The sequence below is a fragment of the Paroedura picta genome, chromosome 2 (genome assembly GCF_049243985.1).
Source record: "Paroedura picta isolate Pp20150507F chromosome 2, Ppicta_v3.0, whole genome shotgun sequence".
Lineage (NCBI taxonomy): Eukaryota > Metazoa > Chordata > Lepidosauria > Squamata > Gekkonidae > Paroedura > Paroedura picta.
Window position 1 is genome coordinate 37,288,151 of NC_135370.1, and position 20,111 is coordinate 37,308,261.

General features: G+C 43.3%; 1 protein-coding gene across 1 annotated transcript in view; it reads right to left on the bottom strand.

Moving 5' to 3' along the window:
* Window positions 1-20,111, bottom strand: part of LOC143829250 (uncharacterized) — a 73,792-nt gene that overhangs the window by 4,336 nt on the left and 49,345 nt on the right. Inside the window, exons 26-36 of the mRNA XM_077319787.1 lie at window positions 19,730-19,798; window positions 17,416-17,484; window positions 16,012-16,080; window positions 14,426-14,506; window positions 10,854-10,889; window positions 9,697-9,733; window positions 6,401-6,958; window positions 4,806-5,047; window positions 2,317-2,398; window positions 2,095-2,229; window positions 318-506 (exon numbers count right to left, since the gene is read on the bottom strand). Coding sequence (XP_077175902.1) covers window positions 318-506; window positions 2,095-2,229; window positions 2,317-2,398; window positions 4,806-5,047; window positions 6,401-6,958; window positions 9,697-9,733; window positions 10,854-10,889; window positions 14,426-14,506; window positions 16,012-16,080; window positions 17,416-17,484; window positions 19,730-19,798 — 1,567 coding nt within the window. The remainder of the gene's footprint in view (window positions 1-317; window positions 507-2,094; window positions 2,230-2,316; window positions 2,399-4,805; window positions 5,048-6,400; window positions 6,959-9,696; window positions 9,734-10,853; window positions 10,890-14,425; window positions 14,507-16,011; window positions 16,081-17,415; window positions 17,485-19,729; window positions 19,799-20,111) is intronic.

Below are 20,111 nucleotides of genomic sequence, written 5' to 3' on the forward strand. Positions count from 1 at the left end.
TACCAGGAAAGTAACCCCACTTGGTCCCATCCACTTTCTAAAAACACTCAGTGGTCATCAGGAAAGATGCTGGCAGGTGCAAAGGAACTCAAATGACACTTTCTGGTCAGTGCAAAGCCTACAGTTTCTGAGGTGGAATTCAGAAGCTATCTCTGATCTCAGGGGGCAAAAGAATAAGTGCAGTGATCCTACCTGTGATAAGGAAACTTTGAGATTTTCAAACAGCTGGGGCAGGATTTACTTTCTTTCCATGCAGTTTTCATTTAGAACATATAATAGATCAGTTTTCCGTTGTAGAACAAGTTATAGATTCTTACCTCCAGAGAAAAATACACAAGTCTTTTTGCAGTCTTCTTCACTCTCAAAGCGATTCTCATTTCCATCACAGCCACCATACCAAAACTGAGCACAAGAATTGGCTTGCTTATCGTAATACCATTTTATGATGTATGTCCGGCACGGTCCTTGATCTAAGCGCAATTTACATTGTGGAGTCTGGATCTTTTCTTTAAAATATAAAATAAGAACTGTTCTCAGCATAGTACTTGTGAAATAATTTATGAGAGTAAAGCTGCCTTTGAAAAAATTGTGATGTTTCAGAAGTTAAATGTATGAGCTGCTAGCAAAGAATTAGTAACAGACATCTCATCTAAGGAAGTATTGTAAAAAGGGACATTTGACCAGTTGCAAAATCAACAGCCACAATCCAGAGAGTGCTCTGATAGATTTACCCAATTTATCCATTGAAAACGTCAATGTTTTCCTTTGAGCAGTAGCTCCATCTTTTCCCCAGTACCAGATCCCTAACTGGAACTCATCAGAACTTCAAGAAAAGTTTATGATGGGGCACTGAATTTGCTTTCCAGAAGGGGTGAGGGAGTCATGCTATGTGTATGGAGCTAATCAGTCTGGAGTCCCAGCGAGAAAAGTGGACTCTAAATAACATGGGCTTTCCCACAGGTATTATTTCCTTGCCTGTATACCTGTACTGTGTCACCTCCCGCTTTTCCACACATTTTCCTCTCTCTCGTGGTTCCTTAGATCTTCAGCTTATTTACGAGCACTATTAAAGTGCTCATAAATAAGCCAAAGACATAGTAATAATGTATCAAAACATCACTAGAGGGAGCAAAACATGGGAAAGGAAAATCAGTAATGCCTTATGGCAGGGTTGGCCAAACTGTGGCTCTCTAGAGGTCCATGGACTACAATTCCCATCAGTCCTGGCAGCATGGAAATTGTAGTCCATGGACATCTGGCGAGCCAGGCTGGCCACCCATTCCATTTGGGACCCCAAGTGAATTAAATAAAATTGTGGATTTTGGCCACTGCCAACTACAAGAGGGAAGTTATATAACATGCCTTGGAGGAAGGGTGGGATGAAGAAAGAAATGGGTGGTTACTAGGAACAGGTCATTTTATGTGATGGCACTCTTTAACTGTGAAATGCCTCTGCTTCACGCGACTGCTGGGGGCTCCCTGGCCGGGGGCTGATGCATCAGAGGCGCTTTACGCCTCCGACGCGTAAGGCGCCGGCAAGGAAGCAACTGCGAGCCGCGCTTTGCGCGGCTCGCAGTCGCTTCCTTGTGAGTGGGGTGGGGATTGGCTCGGCCGATGGTCTGTCCAGAGGAAGGGGCCAATCGGCACCCTTCCTCATCCTGGACCGAGCCCGCCCTAACTCCTCCCACACAGCCCTTACGGGCGCCGCGGGCTGTGTTAAAATTATTATCTACTATTTTACTGGTTCCTTCACTGTTTTTACCATATTAGTTATACTTATTCTTTATTTTTGTACTGATTCATATCTGTTGGCAGGCCATTGATTATTAACTTGTGATATTAAGGAAATACTATGAGATTTCCTGAAGACAATTATAACACACACATACATGGAACACATACACATAAAAACTCACATCGAATTAGTTAATAGATATTAATTGGAACAGATAAACACTGTGGACCAACTAATCTGTAGCTCATTGGAAATTTGCTTACTTACTCTTAAATTTATATGCATATAATTTCTATGCACTCCTAAACTTATATGCATGCCAAAAGAAATGACTGTAAAACATTGATTTGTGTAATGACCTGGCTTTGGCGTGGGTGTCATGGAAGAAGCTGATGAATGAGAAGATGACTTTGCTTTTGCTGGTGGTATTGATGGCAGCGGTGGTGGTGGTGGTGGTGAGGATGGTGATGGTGGTGGCGGTGTTGATGTCACTACTGCAGGATATAATTTTAAAAAGGTACAGTTTTGGTTTTGATTGGGAAACATGGCCTGTTAGGAACCAGATTATGGCAATCTATTACCTTCAATATTCTCTGGAGACAAGGATGGATGGTTAAGTCCAATCTCATGGCCTTCTGGAAGTTTCTTGGGTGATTCTTTTGCCTGAAACGAACATTAAGTTTTATTAATTTTAATATTCGGGGATCTAAGAACATGTATTTATCTTGAGAAGTAATGTCTTTATGGCCTCTTACTTAAGGCCTATACATGTTATAAGAGCCTCTTGTGGCGCAGAGTGGTAAGGCAGCCGTCTGAAAGCTTTGCCCATAAGTTTGGCAGTTCAATCCCAGCAGCCGGCTCAAGGTCGACTCAGCCTTCCATCCTTCCGAGGTCGGTAAAATGAGTACCCAGCTTGCTGGGGGGTAAACGGTAATGACTGGGGAAGGCACTGGCAAACCACCCCGTAATGAGTCTGCCATGAAAACGCTAGAGGGCGTCACCCCAAGGGTCAGACATGACTCGGTGCTTGCACAGGGGATACCTTTACCTTTACTTTACATGTTATAAAGTCCTTAAGTCATGTCTGGGTCTACCACAAGGACTTTCAATTAAAATATGTGAATTGCTTGCTGGGATCTCAGTCAGGAGGAATGTAGGGGCCTGTTTCTGCATGGGACTATGGTGCACAAGCAGAGGGTGTTAAGCCTTCCTTCCTGTGCCATTTTCCTGAACTGAAATGACCTAGGCACATGCTATTTGTTTCACTGGGGAACCCAGCATATACACCACCAGTCCATGTGAGGCTACCAGTGGACAAAAAGCACTCCTCAGAGTAATTTCAGATCAGGAAAATTGTGCAGGGGGAAAGGCTTAAGCCTGTCTCCCCATGGGCTATGGATCTTCTCTGAATAGGGCTGCTGTATACCTGGGAATTGAATTTCCAGGAAACTCACAAAGCCTGATTAATTGAATGTCTTTTGGGCAGATCTAGATACAGACCAAGGACTTTGTAATGTGTAGATAGGTTCTCAGAAAACTCACACTTTTTTGTCCAATTTACCTCCATTCGCAAAGATTCACTCATGGTTATATGTTCTGAGTTTCACCAAAACTTTAAAGGCTCAGAGTATTAAAATCAGTTTTTTAAAGTATAATTATGCACCACTAGCAAAGACGATTTCAGGCCTTAGAACAGGTGTCCCAATGTAGAGCCAAGGATTTTTAGAAAATGGATATGGGCCTGGTGTCCAGCAGGAGATTTGATTGGCTGTGCAGATTAAAATCATTTTTATTCATTTTATTAAATTTATAGACCTCCCCTCTCTGCGAATAGGTTTGGGTAGGTTTAAAACATATTAAAATTCATATTAAAATACAATAAAACAAAAAAACTGTCATTTCAACTGGGGCAGCCAACATATTATTGTTTTATTCTCTCCCACAACTCTTTCCCAGTGTGTTTATGCAATTACTTCTCCCATCCCCTTGCATTCCCTAGATGTGTCCGGTTCTGTCTCCTGTGGCAGCCATTTTGTAGTTAGGCCTACCACCCTGTAACAGAATTCCATAGTTGCCCAGAGGTTCAGAAAGCTTGGGGACCCCTGCCTTAGATTGTAATTTACTTTGGTCCTCAACTAAGTTTAATCCTCAGACACTTTTGTTTCCAGAGAGGCAACATAGAAATGACCTAAATGAAAGGCCTAAATGTTCTGGCACACAAGGAAATGCACTCTTGATGTAAAAAGGTAAAGGTAAAAGTATCCCCTGTGCAAGCACTGGGTCATGTCTGACCCTTGGGGTGATGCCCTCTAGCGTTTTCATGGCAGACTCAATACGGGGTGGTTTGCCAGTGCCTTCTCCAGTCATTACCGTTTACCCCTCAGCAAGCTGGGTACTCATTTTACCAACCTCGGAAGGATGGAAGGCTGAGTCACCCTTGAGCCGGCTGCTGGGATTGAACTCCCAGCCTCATGGGCAGACAGCTTCAGACAGCATTTCTGGTGCCTTAACACCCTGCTCCACAAGAGGCTCTTGATGTAGAGTTAGGCAAAAGCTGAGAGTGGTGGCCTCAGATAATATGTTTTTTAGAAGGGGGGCTCCAAACCAGATACTTTAGAAACACTAGTTGGAGCTACACCTAACAGATTTTTCTTTGCCACCCAGCAAGCCTTTAGATTTTGATCTTATACAAAAGAGCATTTCACACAATAAGTTGACCCCTGGGGGGTGAAATGCGTTTGGTCTATTCTGTCATGTGCAATTAGATATGTGTTGTTTTTACTTTGTTTTTTTAATACACTGTATCAATGTACTTTGTTTAATAAATATTTGTAATGATTTTTTAATATTGTCTTGCATCTCAACTTTTGGGCTCCTGACTTCCTTTCAGGTTGGCCTGCAGTTTCCTTTTTTGGTTTTGCACTAAATGAAAGAAAGAAATGGACAAAAGTCTGTGGTTACCCATTAAGATTCAAAATACTATGCCCCACAACAATAGCCTAGATATTAAAGACAACTCATTGACTGCAAGTAAAAGGAATTCAGAAAATATCCAGGGGCCAGTGTGTACCGGGATTAATGGCTGAGAAAGCTTTTCAAGATTTATGAAATTCTCTTTCATAGTTGCTTTGTATCCCTTTGATGAAATTGACTGCCCAGAATTACTGCTTGTGTGTAATAAGTATTGGGAAGAATGAGAAGCTATTGAGTGAATGGACGGTCCATTTATACTTCCTCCATTTCCAATACGGTTATATATTAAGGCACCATGTTCGTCTTCACAAAACTGGTTGACAAGTTTGGATTCCAGAGCTAAAAAAAGAAGGGAAAAAAACACATTAAAATCTTATATGGTGAAGCTTACACATTTCGTCAAGAAATGAGATTAACCATGTAATGGTGTTCATGTTTCAGCAAAGATAAAACCGTTTCTCTGGTGTTTGGATAGCTTTGGGATGTTTTTTTTTCCCCACACCTGGAACTCCAAAGTAACTATTTGTATTTCTGTATCTATACCTTAAGGTGACCAGATTTTAACATTGGTAAAGCGGGACACCATTGACCAGGGGTTGGGGTTCTTGATTAAAATTTGGTCTACATGGAGCAACAAAAATTTTCATAGAACACATAGAATGCAAAAATAGTATTGTAATATATATATTTTAAATTTCAACATAAGTACAATTTGCCAGGTGCCCTCAGATGTCCCTCCAAAAGTGGGACAATCTGGTCACCTTACTATACCTGCAAAACAAGCACAATGGTTTGCATCTAACTAACTTTCCCACTGGAGAAAAGGGAAGGAGTAAATCTTTGTTGACCAGCAAAAAAGTTATGCTGGAGATCATGGAACCTGAATGGACAAAGGCCAGGTGGGTACAGCTGTAATAAAGAAGTAAATTAGGCAAAATCAAAAAAACCTGCAATATTCTGAGCAGCATGGTTTATTGACTCTTCCTGTCCAGTGATTTTCTTTATAACTTTGGGGTGAGGGGTCATTAATTTATTAATGAACTATGTAATAGTGAACTACATTTTGCACATTATTTCCCTTATGTCTAGATATTAGACAAGCACAGAATGAAGAAATAGAAGAGCTGGGATTTTTTGCTTCCCGTTTTTCACTATCCGAAGCAGTCTCAAAGTGGCTTACAATTGCATACCTTTCCTCTCTCCACAGCAGACACCCTGTGAGGTAGGCAAGGCTGAAAGAGCTCTGACAGAACTGTAACTGGCCCAAGGTTACCTAGCTGGCTGCTTGTGGGGGAGGAGGAGAAAAAAGAGCAGGTTTTATGTATCCTGCTTTTTACTACCCAAAGGAGTCTCAAAAGAAGCTGACACTCACCTTCCTTTCCTCTCCCCACTCTGTGAGGGAGGTGAGGCTGAGAGAGCTCTGAGAGTTTTGAATGGCTCAAGGTCACCTAAGTGGCTGTATGAGGAGAAGTTGGGAATAAAACTCTGTTCTCCAGATTAGAGACTGCTGCTCTTAGCCACTACATCAAGCTGGTTTTGAATATCCTTGACAAAAGAATATAACATAACAGAATAGCAGCGGTCTATCTTTGATTGGATGGAGGCACCAAAAGAAAGCAACCTGGGACTAGCTACGCTGACCATGACCTGTGAGGCAGATGAGTCTTTTCTGATCAAGAATTACCTACCCACCTGGAAGAGTATTAAAATCATCTATGAGATACATATGTTCTCGGTCAGGGTCCGATGCAATCAGATTCAATTCACGCAAGAATTCAACTTGTGTCGGATCCGAAGTATTTACAATCCCAATTGCGTACATTTCAATGTTGGCCGCATGAGCTTCTCGGACCGCAAAATCCAGTTTAACAGCCTCTCTCTTATCTGCTTGGCCGTCTGTTAGGACTATGGCAACTTTCCTTACACCCGTTCGAGCCCCAAAAAACCCTTCCTGGGTTGCTTTGCGGATGGCGGTTCCCGTGTAAGTGCCTTCTCCCATATATAACATTTTCCTGATAGCTTGTTTCACGTCTTGTTGGGTAGTATATCGATTAAGTCCAAATTCAAGCCGAACTTCCAAACTGTAGAGGACGAGACCGATTCTGGTAGCGTTTCTGCCCACAGTCACTCTGTCTACTAGAGCGGTGACAAAATCTTTGATTATTTCAAAGTTTTCGGGGCCAACACTTTCTGAGCTGTCGATCACAAATACAAGCTCCATAGGGATCTCCTTGCATTTGATACCACATCCTGCATGAGGAAAAACAAACCAATCTTGAATATTACAGATTCTGTTAACGCTACGTAGCCCATAGAGTCTATCTTCCCTGTGTGCAATGTATATAAGCAACACATTATTAATGTATCTAGGATCCAGAGATCAATCAGTGGAAGGTGCCAGTGAATGGAGATTTCCCCCACATTTCCCTCCCGGGAGGCTCCAGAAAGATGACTCCTGGAGTTAAGGGGCACATGTGTATAAATAGCTATGTGGTTTAGCAGGGCTGGAGTGAGGAGGAGGAAAGGAGGGCAAAATCAGCTCCTCATCATCTACACTTGCAAAGAATGAGGGGTGCAATTGCCCCCCCTCCCCCGTACTATAGCCCCTGTTCCATGCGACTGTCTGTCCACCGGAGCTTCACAATGCCTGAAATAATCTTTCTGGTGTTCAAATGGGACTGCAATGGGAGGGGAACACAAGTAAAATATGCACTCCTTCCACTGGCATATGGTACAATCCAGGCCAACCACTGTAAAAATGGCTTGATTTGAATGCCTTGCATTTTCAGTGAAGGAGGGCAGGGGAGCAAAGTTTGAGAGAACAGACCCCAGTAAGTACTGAGATGGTTGCAAGTAGAGTGCTTACTATTGAGAATGATGTACAAATCATCATCATTATTATTTATTGAACTTATATCCCACTGCTTCCCAAAGACTTGCGGTGGCCTACAACATAAAACCACCCGTAAAATCCCCACATAAAACTTATACCTAGGGCTCTAAGCCCCCTGTAGCCACAAAAGATTGATAGCCTGAAAAATCCCTCCCCCAAACCGACCTCCCTCGAGGTGGGCCTGCAGATGTACAACTGAATCTGAGGAGGGGTCATGATATTCTTAGCAACAGCGCTGGCCTCAAGCAAAGACTTGGTGGAAGAGCTCCATTTTGCAGGCCCTGCAGAACTATGACAGCTCCATCAGGGCCCTCAGCTCTCCCAGGAGCTCATTCCACCAGGTTGGGGTCCAGGACTGAAAAGGCCCTGGCTCTGGTTGAGGTCAGGTGTGCTTCGTTAAGGCCAGGGACCTTCAAGAGATTCGCACATAAGCAAGCAAGCAGTCCCTCAGATAGGCAGGGCCCAATACGAAAATGGCCTTAATGGTTAAAACCAAAACCTTGAACTTGATCTGGTCCAGAACTGGTAACCAATACAGCTGCCTCAGCACTTGCTGGACATGAGTCCTCCAAGGCATTTTTGTGAGGACCCAAGCAGCTGCATTCTGTACCAGCTGGAGTTTCTGGGTCAAGGACAAGGGCAGGCCAGTGTAGAGTGAGTTACAGAAGTCCAATCTAGAGGTGAAGGTCGCATGGATCACATTAGCCAAGCAGTCTGCGGGCAGGTAGGGCGCTAGTAGCCTCTACTGGCACAGATGGAAGAATGCCATGTGGGCTACTCCTGTGACCTGGGCCTCCATAGACAAAAAGGCATCCAGAATCATGTCCAAATTCCACACTGACAAGATGCCAAGCTGTGCCCCAGCCAAGGTGGGCAAATGCACTTCCTGTCCTCCCGCCTTTTTGCCCAGCCGCAGGACCTCCATCTTGGAGGGGTTGCGTTTCAGGCGACTCTGGTCTAACCAGCAATGGCTTCCAAACATTTGGCGAAGGTAACTGGGGGGTGTCCAGGTGGCTGTCCGTGAGGAGATAGAGCTGGGTGTCATCCGCATACTGGTGACAACCCAGCCCATAACCATCTGTTATGAATCTCTGATCCACAAGTGGAGAGATGGTCATTTTCTAAAGAAAGTCCCTAGGAACTTTTCATCTGTCTAACTTTTTTACCATTGAGAAACCCCTGAAACATTATTTAGACTCCGAGAAGCCCCACGATCACGCAGAATATGGGTGGGAAGCAAAGTTGTGTATATACCCATCTGGGGCCCCTCTCCTTCTCCTCTCCTCTATATCCATTATTGGCCATTTTGGGAGGGGGGAGCGGATCAACATGAATATATATGGTCATAAGGTAAAGGTAAAGGTATCCCCTGTGCAAGCACCGGGTCATGTCTGACCCTTGGGGTGACGCCCTCTAGCGTTTTCATGGCTGACTCAATACGGGGTGGTTTGCCAGTGCCTTCCCCAGTCATTACCATTTACCCCCCAGCAAGCTGGGAACTCATTTTACCGACCTCGGAAGGATGGAAGGCTGAGTCACCCTTGAGCTGGCTGCTGGGATTGAACTCCCAGCCTCATGGGCAAACAGCTTCAGACAGCATTTCTGCTGCCTTACCACCCTGCGCCACAAGAGGCTCTTGTGGTCATATATGGTCATATCACTTGATAAATGTTTAACAAATTTTTAAAATATACAAAAATATATTAAAAATTAATTAACTCCCACCATTCGGGAAACCCTTCCATGGTACCAAGAAACTCCAAGGTTTCATGAAACCCTGGTTGAGAAAGCCTGGTCTGACCTGACGAAGGATTATGTATCAGCTGTAGTGTGATTCTACACTGAGTGTTGGATCCAGGCAAATTTTTCACTATATCTGACCCTATTCCCATCCAGACTGCTGCTTGTGTCCCACATGTGTTTTGCTTATGCAGATCCTATGAACCCTTTTTCACCAACATCCCTTAACAGTGCAAATTATCAGCGAGTTTTTATAATCCCTGGTTATTTTAACTGTCCTAACAAATGTTTTTTGAACAGAGGATAAAAAGGCAAACAGTGATGCAATATAAGAGAAGGCTTATGGAAAACTTACCGCAGATCTCTTTAATCAGTTTAATTATATCTTCTCTCTAGGTTAAAAAAGACAATTTAATTGCACATAGACATTATCTGACAACTGCTTTCTCCCCAGCAATAATTTATAACATAGTTTCTGCCAGGCACAGGTCAAGTTTCAGGAATTAAAGGTATCCCCTGTGCAAACACCGAGTCATGTCTGACCCTTGGGGTGACGCCCTCTAGCGTTTTCATGGCAGACTCAATATGGGGTGGTTTTCCATTCCCTTCCCCAGTCATTACCGTTTACCCCCCAGCAAACTGGGTACTCATTTTACCGACTTCGGAAGGATGGAAGGCTGAGTCAACCTTGAGCCGGCTGCTGGGATTGAACTCCCAACCTCATGGGCAAAGCTTTCAGGCGGCTGCCTTACCACTCTGCGCCACAAGAGGCTCATCAGGAATTAGTAGCTTACAATTGCCTTCTTCGCCTCTCCCCAAAACAGGCACCCTGTGAAGCTAGTGGGGCTGAGTGAGCTTTGACAGCTTTGCTCTGTGAGAACAGCATTATCAGGAATGTGACTGGCGGAAGGTCACTCAGCTGGCTGTATGTGGAGGAATGGGGAATCAAATCCAGCTCTTCCATAACCACCAACCATCCTACATACATTTTATTGTTTATAGCCAAAGACCATTCCAATATATATACAATATATAGTGTTAAAATCAATATCTTATTAAAAAAATAAAACAGTATAAACAATGGTATGGAATGAAATCAGATCCCAGTAAATACCAAGTACTAAAAGGTTAAAAATATTAACTCGCTGATGGGGTAAATTTGGCTCAATTTTTCCTTGCAGCCAGTGCAAAAAAATGGCACAAATAATCAAAGTACTGCTATCCAATAATAGAAAATTTATCTCTGTCAGTGTAAATATTCTGTTCCAATATAAATTTAATTATGAATTTAGTCCTTGGTTCCAAGGGCATAATGAGAAAGATGTTGGACAGCAAGTTCGCCACAAAAACCTAAACGAAGGGCTAAAGGTACACGGGAGTATTTGAATGCTAAAGTTCACTGTGGATGAAGAAACTGGAATTAACAGGGCAGCATGTAGAAGTATATGTAACATCTCCATAATCTAAAGGAATTGATCCTCAAGATATTTACAAAAAATAATATTTGCTTACTGTGAGACCTTGCTCTCCTTTCATTCCAGTTTTGCCCTGAAATAAACATTTATTTCATTATTTTCCAGTTTATTAGCAACCTTTGATGTAATTCATAGCAAGAATTCCTTTTGGACTGATAGATATTAGGACACAACCTATCATCATCTCTTATTTTCTCCAGAAAGCAAATCTTAGGAGCTAATTTCATCTTACAATCTATTTGTGAAAGAGAGAAGAAATACCTTCCTTCCCAAACATTAGAAAATCATATGAAGTGGGGTTTAAAGGGGAGAAGCGTTTCCAGAAATGGCGTGCTCAGTGTTTTCATGGCCTGCTGTTCTTTGCTCCAGATTGCTCCTAAATATCTGCCTCATTCATTTATTCCTTTCTGTATGTGTCCAGCTTTGGTCAGTCAATATGCTGTAATGAAGCCACCTCCCCCTTTCCGCCCTTCTCCGCCCAGTTTTCAAGATCCAAATTAAAAACAAAGCCCTCACTAGACAGTTGACCAACAGGGTGGGGTGGGGGACCTAATAAATTGTTTGAAAAACGGAAATAGTGGGCACTCGGTCTAAAGCAGCCTTTTTCAACCTTTTGAACATGGAGGAGCACCTGGAGAAAAAATTAAGGCTTTGAGGAGCTCCAGAAGTAATGTCAGCTGGCCACACCTCCCTGCTATGCCCCACGTAAGTGACATGTCACTAGAAGTGGCATCATCCATTTAGCAGGCAGACTCAAGGATGGGGGAGAGGGGGAGGGACAGGAGATGGTTTAAGGAGGGAGTAGGCATACAGGCTCCTCCCCCTCCCAGGAGCAGAAACATCAAGAACTCACGCTCATGAGGGTAGAAGGGGAGCCATTAAGGCAGAAGAGAATGGCCGTGGACCCTCTCTGGAGCTCCTGCAGACCCATGGGGGTCCACAGATCTATGGTTGGGAATCCCTGGTCTAACACATTGGAAGGATGGAAAGTAGCAATCAGGATTTTTTCCACAATCTCTTTTTAAGCGAGCACTGGAAACAAGGACAAGAAGAGTTTGCCCTACAACAGAAAACAAGCTTGACACACTTAATGTGTGAGCCTTTCCTTAACATGGGGGCAGCCATTCCTCATGAGAGAAAGATTGTTTAATATTATTCTCTACACCCAGAAAATTCTGTGATAGTGCTAATGCTTATGGTGAATTTATTTGTAAATTTGAGTCTGATGAAGAGTACTTGCACTTGAAAGCTTGCACGCCCTGAATAAATCTTTGTTGGTCTTAAAGGTGCTATTAGACTCTGATTTTATTTGTAAGGTCATCGAAATAAGCGTAAAGATTAACATAGTGGTTTTCCAGACTGCAGTTGCCTTTTGCATTTTTAAGAGTGTCATATCAAGTCCAATGATGACACTGTTGGTGTTATCGGTTTGTGCTGACGTTTTTTCTTCGGGTTTTCCCCACCAGTCTTCAGATTCACCTATGAGGACTGTTTTTCTGCCTGTTTATTTTGTGCATGAGCTGAAGGATTGCAGTAGCTTAATGGAGACAACTGCACTGAAAGAAGCTCTGTTCCTGTACCCAAATTAGAAAGTCTACATGTCCCACAGCATCTTGGGGAAACATGGATAATTCCACTAGTGCTTAAGCCCAGAGTTCTTATTTTTAACATGCGTCTGCCTGATTCTAAGGCAGGACTGGTTTATCCATGTAGCAATTATAGCACGTGCTACAGGCCCCGCCGTTTAAGGGGCCCATTCCCTGGTTTGCCAGCAAAGGCTCCTGGATTGATTGACAAAAAGCTTGCAGGAGAACGCATGCACAGAGAGCTTAAGCGCATACTTCTGGTGCACTTCTGCCCCGCCAGCTTCAATTGAGGCAAGGAGCCTCATTGCCTGGATTGTCAAGCTGCAGAGGAGGGGATGGAGATCAAGTGTTCTGCTGGAGAGGAAGTAGTGGCAGTGGGGGGGGGGCGGAATGAGTCAGCTGGCCAGATCAGGGGCAGTTTTTGGATTTAATCCTGTTAAACATTTTGAAGGGGTCTGTTCATTGCAATGTTGAAGAAGATGGGCTTGGCAGCTTTCCTTTTGCAAGAAGTCCCCCTCCCCCCTCTTTATGTACTCCCCTTTTGCCTCAACACAGCAAAGCCTGGTTTCAGCTAAGATCCCAGAAGAATCCGAGAGATTCACTTTTGTAATGGAGGTGGGGGGATTTACATACAGGAGATGCAGAATGCAACATTTTATTGCAACCCAACTGCAATGAACAAATTCAGGGGGTGGAGTTTCCCTTTACTCATAATCAGGTTTCAGTTAACTCTTTGCTCTCCACTTTACTACATTCACACACACACACAGGCACAAAGCACAAGAGAAAAGGGGAGGGAATGCTCTGGTCGCAGCATGTGCTGCATTTGGTAGCGTCCACTGCATCCTGCCAAGTGACAAGGCAACCTACCCCAAAAGAAACAGACTCCCCCTCACAAGAAAACCCTTACAAGGAATGCCAGAGGACCCCCCCCCCCAATCTGGAATAGCCACTGAAGGGCAAAGCTGAAAGGGAGGGCTGTGGGCAGCTTGGAGCTGCTGGTGTCAGCTGAGGCAGGAAGGCATCCTCTGAACTCCAATGGCTACCTGGGAGAGACATTCCTGCTCTGGAACTGGAATTACAACCTTCAAAGAGAAATCCTCAGTCCCTGAGGATATTCAAATTTTAAAAATTAGGTTGTTTTCTTTTTTATGTTAAGGAAGTAGGGAGCCTTGAATTTTGATGTTGTTTCTTTGCCTTTCCCCCTGCACAATTTTCCTGATCTTATTCAGCAGACCTTTCAGCCAGGCAGGGGCCAGAGTCAGAAAAGTCCTGACCCATGTGCGTTTGCGTGGGCCCCGGATCGCCCTCTCCCCCCACCCCTTGGCAGTGATCCGCAACCGGAAAAAAGTAGCGGACCACTGATTTATGGGATTCAAACAGAGTCCACTTTAAAAGCTGAGGCAAGGGCTCACGTTGTACCAGAAAGAATTTAAAACTCAGGATTCCCTTTTGAGCTCGAATCGGGATCCCCTTCCCCCTTTGTATGGGAAGATATTCTGCCCCCCCCCCCCGCATAATGAACTTATCACCCCTTCCCTGATGAAAATGCCTCTGAGGATATTTCGGCTATCAAACTTTGAGGATCTGTGAATATCAGGGGTTTCAGTGAGAATTAACAGAGTGATACTAAAATGTGTTTGAAAATGGTGCCCAGGGACGTGCAATAATTTGCTCTGGAGTTTGAATGAAATGAAGGAAGCAGGTCAGCGCTCCTAATGGGAACGACTGCTTGTTTCAGGGCAGGCGCCTTCCAACACTGAAACATTTTGCCCCTGGCATGCAAATTAAAATTTCCTCAAGGCAAGGGGAAATGTTCAAATTCTGAGGAAGAGGCTTTCCTGCGAATTCATTTAGCAATGAAAATAGAAACTATGGGAGAAACCAGTTATTGAAAGAATGAGGGAAATTGGGAAGAGCTGGGACAGCACTGGGATGTTTACCAAGTTGTCTGGACACAAGAAAAACCCTTGGGTAACACTGGGGAATGAAAATGAAACTTTAAGGCAGTCCAGGTACTTACGGGTTCTCCTGATGCACCGGGATCCCCCATGTTACCTTTTTCTCCTTTTCTTCCTCGTTCACCTGCAGCTCCACGATCACCCTTGGAATTGATTACACAACATCCATAAGGCACCTTAATTATGTCTAGCTACCTCTGTTTCATATCTGATATATCAGATAATCTTTCAAAGATCACAGTGCGTTTCCTAACAAAATATACTGTAACGTATAACTATCCAATATTGCTGGGAGTGAAATCTGTTTTGAAAATCTTCCAAACAAGGTGATACAAAACTCATGAAAGACAAAATTAAAATGTTGCACTTCAAAGAGGCTTGTATCTGATGGCTTTGGAGTATACCCCCCCCCAAGTTTGTTTTTAGGTGTTTTCAGACAACTTATATTTGCACAATAAATTCACACGTGTAATCCAATTGTTGCATACCATCAAAACAAACTTTCCCAGGATACCAAAACATTTCTGGAGCAAGTTCTTATCACATTTTTTCAGCACTGAGTGGAACACAATTGTGCAAGTATAATGGGCACTTGTGGTATGGGGGTGCAGGGGATTCTGCGGGGAAGGGGAAGCCAGCAGAAATCACTCTCCTACTAGAAGTGCCATTCTGCTAACTTAATAGCCGACATGATGTTGGAATAATAGGTTTGTATCTTTCCCACCCCCTTAAATATCCTAAAAAAGGCAACCAAAATATGGGCATAAACTGACAAATGGGAAGCCTGCAAGATTTTTGTGTGTGTGTTGGTATCCCATATCCCACTGCCACTGCTGAGCTGATGAGGTTCTAGGCCCCACCATCCAACATTAACCTGGTAGCCAGCATCCACTGCAGTGACTGGAACTGGAGTAGCTGCCAGTGTCCTCCAGTGGGCTCACAGCAGCTGCTAGGGTGCTTCTGGCCCCCGAGCAATGGTCAGCATCCTCCTCCACCATGGTAGCCAGCTGGACTGGTTTCCCTACAAGTATTGTCTGTGCATGTGCAGACAATGCAATTGTATTTTGGAGGGATTTAACACACACACACACACATCTATTTGATTCTTTTAATGGTGTTTTTGCAAACTTGGGAAGTCCCCCAAATTTGCTTAAATATCTCTTTAGTGTCTGTGTGGTCCTGATCTGCAGATTTAGCAGTCCACAGATGGGGATCATATGTCACTGATAGTATATAGACACCTTTGGGGATTTCATTCTGAACAAATACCTGCTTCTCTATTTTGCTAGTTCATGAGCCTACAATATATCACATTATTTCCCAATGTTATATCCATAACTGAAAATTCTCTTAGCCTTGGTGTATCTCTGTAATTTCTAAAAATAGATTGCAAGAAACTCTGAGCAGCAAGATTTGAGTCCAGGAGCCTCTTAGAGACCAACAATATTTTCAGGGTATGCATGACCTTTCAAGAGTTAAAGTTTGCTTCTTCAGCTATCTGGTGATGGGAGCTTTTATGCCTGAACCTCCCACGTCTTAAGAGCCTGCTGGACTTGAATCTAGCTGTTCTGATATGGACCAACATGGTTGCCTGCTGAAAGAAACCCTGGAAACTTTAATTAGGCTACAGGTCTGATCCATATCATACCTTTGGTCCAAGGAGTCCTTCTCCAGGAGTCCCACGAGGTCCCGGCATTCCTTGAATTCCTTGCTCGCCCTAGCAATGGTTAAGTAAAAAATATTGCTATGTAATATTTTCTATCATAACTTAATGATCCTAGCAGATTGGTTGAGGGTATACATTTTAAAAGGAAAAGGAATTGAGGATTAGATTCATTGTGAGAAATTACATTATTTCATTTTAGATTGGCATTGACATAACTTCATTTTCAGCTTTCTGATTTTTCTCATCTTCCCCAGTACAGGCTCTTACAGTTCCAGTGTCTACAGTACTAATTAAATATCTAATTGTTCATTGCATAATCCTTGCATAGTAAAAATATGCTGGCTTGATTTCCCTTCCCCAGCTGCTGCTGCTGCTTGCCTGCGCTCCTGGCGCTTCCGGCCCCGCGTTGTGTCCGCGGGGCCGTTGTGCCAGGACAGCTGGTGGAGCTCCGCCCCCGGGTGTACATGGGGGACAGCGGCAGCGCAGAGTAGCTGCCGCCATGCATAATGGGTCATAACATTCCCTGTAGAGACTCAAAAGGGTTCTTTTTAATAGTTCTCTCTAGTGGGCTTGCTTTTGTTAGACATGTAGCATGGTTTGAATATATTACTTTACAGAAACGTTCTCCTCTTCCCCAAAAGTAAATTGGTAAATTAGATGAATTTTAAAGGCTGCACACTTGTTCTGTTTTCCAAGATGCATTAACTTCTAGGGTTGGGGTTGATTTGTTTTGGTGATGTCTGAACTGAAAGTCATCACATACTCACTACTTGCAATAGTATTTACTCCTGCTGATGAGAACCCAACCATTACTGCAGATTAAAACAAACACAATACAGTAGAAGAAGCAGTTGGAAGGAAAAAAATTGGGAGTGAGGGAAAGTACTTTGAAGGAAAATCATAAATACACAGAAGGCCAAGCAATCTCTTTTCGTGTGGATATGAGATGTTACAGAAAGCTTCAGAACCTAATAAAAATAGTCAAAACACTACAGGATGGAAATTTGACCTAAAACCATCCGGATTTTTCATGATGCATTCCTGCTGTGGCATGCGAACAATGTGACATGCCAAATGCAGGTGGTATACCTTACAAATGAATAAAGATGGCACATGGAAACAGACAACTTCATGTGATAATAGCAGTGTTTGGTGTTAAGAAGTGTTGTCAATTTGCAGTCAACTTTTGGTGATCCCATTGGGTTTTCAAGGCAATGGATGAATAGAGATGGTTAGTCATTGCCTGCCTCCAGGTAGCAACCCCAGAATTTCTTGTGGATCTCCCATTCCAAGATCTGACAAGATCAGGTTAGGCTGGCCATCCAGGTCAAGGCAATTGTAATGTTTAGACTAGACCTAAATGTTTCCTTCAGTTATATGCAATACCTTTGGTCCTTGGATACCTTCACCTGGAGGTCCTAATGGTCCTGGTGGGCCTTGTCGCCCAACATTACCCTGAATGGAAAAAGAGCACAGCTTCCTTAGAAATGAAGACCTGCAAAATGTGATTTCATATCACTCTTTAAAAATATGTGAAGCTCCTTCACAACAGTTGGTCACCGGCCCAGTCCTAGCCATATACAGTAAGAAGTATTCCTGCTGATTCATAGGAGTGGGGGGGGGGTTACTTTCACACAAATATACTTTATTTATTTATATTCTGCCTTATGGTCTAAGATTCTTCATGGCTAACAAAGCGACATGTTCCATTAAATTAATTAATACAGCAACCAACAAATTAAAAACAACCCAAAAAATTAAAACTCCACCAAATCTGACCGAACAGTTTACCCTCCGACAAATGTTCTTTGAAATAAAACCGTTATTAGATGCATACCATTATGCATCTACCATGGACTGCAGATGGCCAATGAAGAAAGAGGATTGTGGACTATTGCCCTAGTCTAGGGGTGGCCAAAGAGCCTCTTGTGGCGCAGAGTGGTAAGGCAGCAGACATGCAGTCTGAAGCTCTGCCCATGAGGCTGGGAGTTCGATCCCAGCAGCCGGCTCAAGGTTGACTCAGCCTTCCATCCTTCCGAGGTCAGTAAAATGAGTACCCAGCTTGCTGGGGGGTAAATGGTAATGACTGGGGAAGGCACTGGCAAACCACCCTGTATTGAGTCTGCCATGAAAACGCTAGAGAGCGTCACCCAAGGGTCAGACATGACCCGGTGCTTGCATAGGGGATACCTCTACATTTAGGGGTGGCCAAAGTGTGACTATAGTGATGTTTCAACTGAAAGTCATAGCATACTAAATCACATATTTATGTTGGCAAGGACTCATGGTAATTGTAGTCCATGGACATCTGGAGAGCTACAGTTTGGCCATCCATGTCCTAGTCTCATAAGTTTTCCCCCCATGAACTTGTCTCTAGGTATATAACTGCTGTGTAGTACTGTTTGTAGTACTGCTTCTGTTCCTGTAGCAAGAATGTTAAAGGGGGGGATTGTAATGAGTCCAGTCTGACCACAGGAAAAAAAAATGCTTTGCTGTTACCACCATCTGATAGGTTTGGGGTGTCTTGAATGTTCTGGAAGCCTATCCTTTCTCCATGTTTAACACTTCCAATAACCTAAAGGGATTGCTACCTTCCATTTTCCCTTTCCCTATTTGTCTCTTTGAAAAGCGACTAGTTTGTAGACTTAAAAAATAGCATTGTCGAATTTCACTTTCCTCTATATTTGACTAAGACTGTAATTTGAACTGCTGCAATATAAATCAGAACATTTTCTATTTTTAATCCATTATACCTAGGCCATTAATTGATTAACGCTTAGTTTAGGTGACATTTCTGTCCCTGTCTTTCCATTATCAAAACGTCTGTCACTCGTATGATCAGTAAACCTGCAACATCCTACAACATGGGCCCTAGTTTTTGAAAGTTTATGCTGCCTTAAATCTGTTAGGGGTGCATTCTATCTATTATGAATGAAGCTTCACTAAGTGGAAGGGAACTATACTGCTCCTAATCCCACTGCTGCTTGCTTGTGTACCCTGAAACTGTGCCCCTGGGGATCAGAGAACTCCAAGAAACAGCATGATGGGTCAAATGGAAGCCTGCAGTAGGGTCATTAAAAATCACCTTGCTGTGGACATAGAAATGGAAAGAATCTGAACCTCACAGTATGAGCCTAAGGAGTGTTACCCCCTTCTAGGAGGTTATAGCTCTGCTTAGGATTGCACTATTTGTCTTTAAGGCAGCATAAGACTCTTTTTTAGTTTTGCTGCAACAGGTTAGATAGCTCTCTGGAATTCATGAAAGTAATTATTCCTTCAAGCAGGCTTTCTCAACCAGGGTTTTGTGAAACTCTGGGGTTTCTTGACAGCCATGGAAGAGTTTCCTGAATGGGTGAGAGTTAATTAATGTTTGAAACATTTGAAGAATTTGTTAAACATATATCGGGTGATATGACCATATATGGTCATGTCAACCCACCCATCCCTCCTCAGATAGCCAATGGTGGGCCTGGAGGGAGTTGGAAGGGGAGGGGCCTTGGGTGGACATCTACACAGCTATGATTCCCAACCACATTCTGCACGATCGCACCACTTTTGGGGTTTTGAGAAGCCTGAAGAATGTTTCAGGGGTCTTACAATGAGAAAGGCTGCCTTAAAAGCACAATGTTTAAAGTAATTACATATATAGAATGATTATTATTTTTTAGAAGTACTGTTTCAAGATCTGATTGTAACTTACTTTTGGTCCTGGAAGGCCTTCTCCTGGTGGGCCTGGGAGACCAGCTGGTCCTCTAACACCTGGATCACCCTGAAAATTTACATTGTCAAAGCTGTCGCTTTTTGTCAGACTCAATGACCAGAGGAAGTTTCAGGAGAAAAGGTGAAGCGCAATAACAATCCAAAGCCCCTTTTCCTAACAGTGCAAGCAGAATGCTTAGTTACTCCAGACTAAATGCATTTATTTCAATATGTTTACAATATACCTTTGTACAGCTCCTGACTTCATTCGCATGCAGTCATATCCTCTAGTCTTTAATTAACTGAGGGTGGAAAGTGCTGTTAAGTTGGTGATGACATATGGCAACCCTGTAGTGTTTTCCAGGCAAAAAACTTAAAGAGGT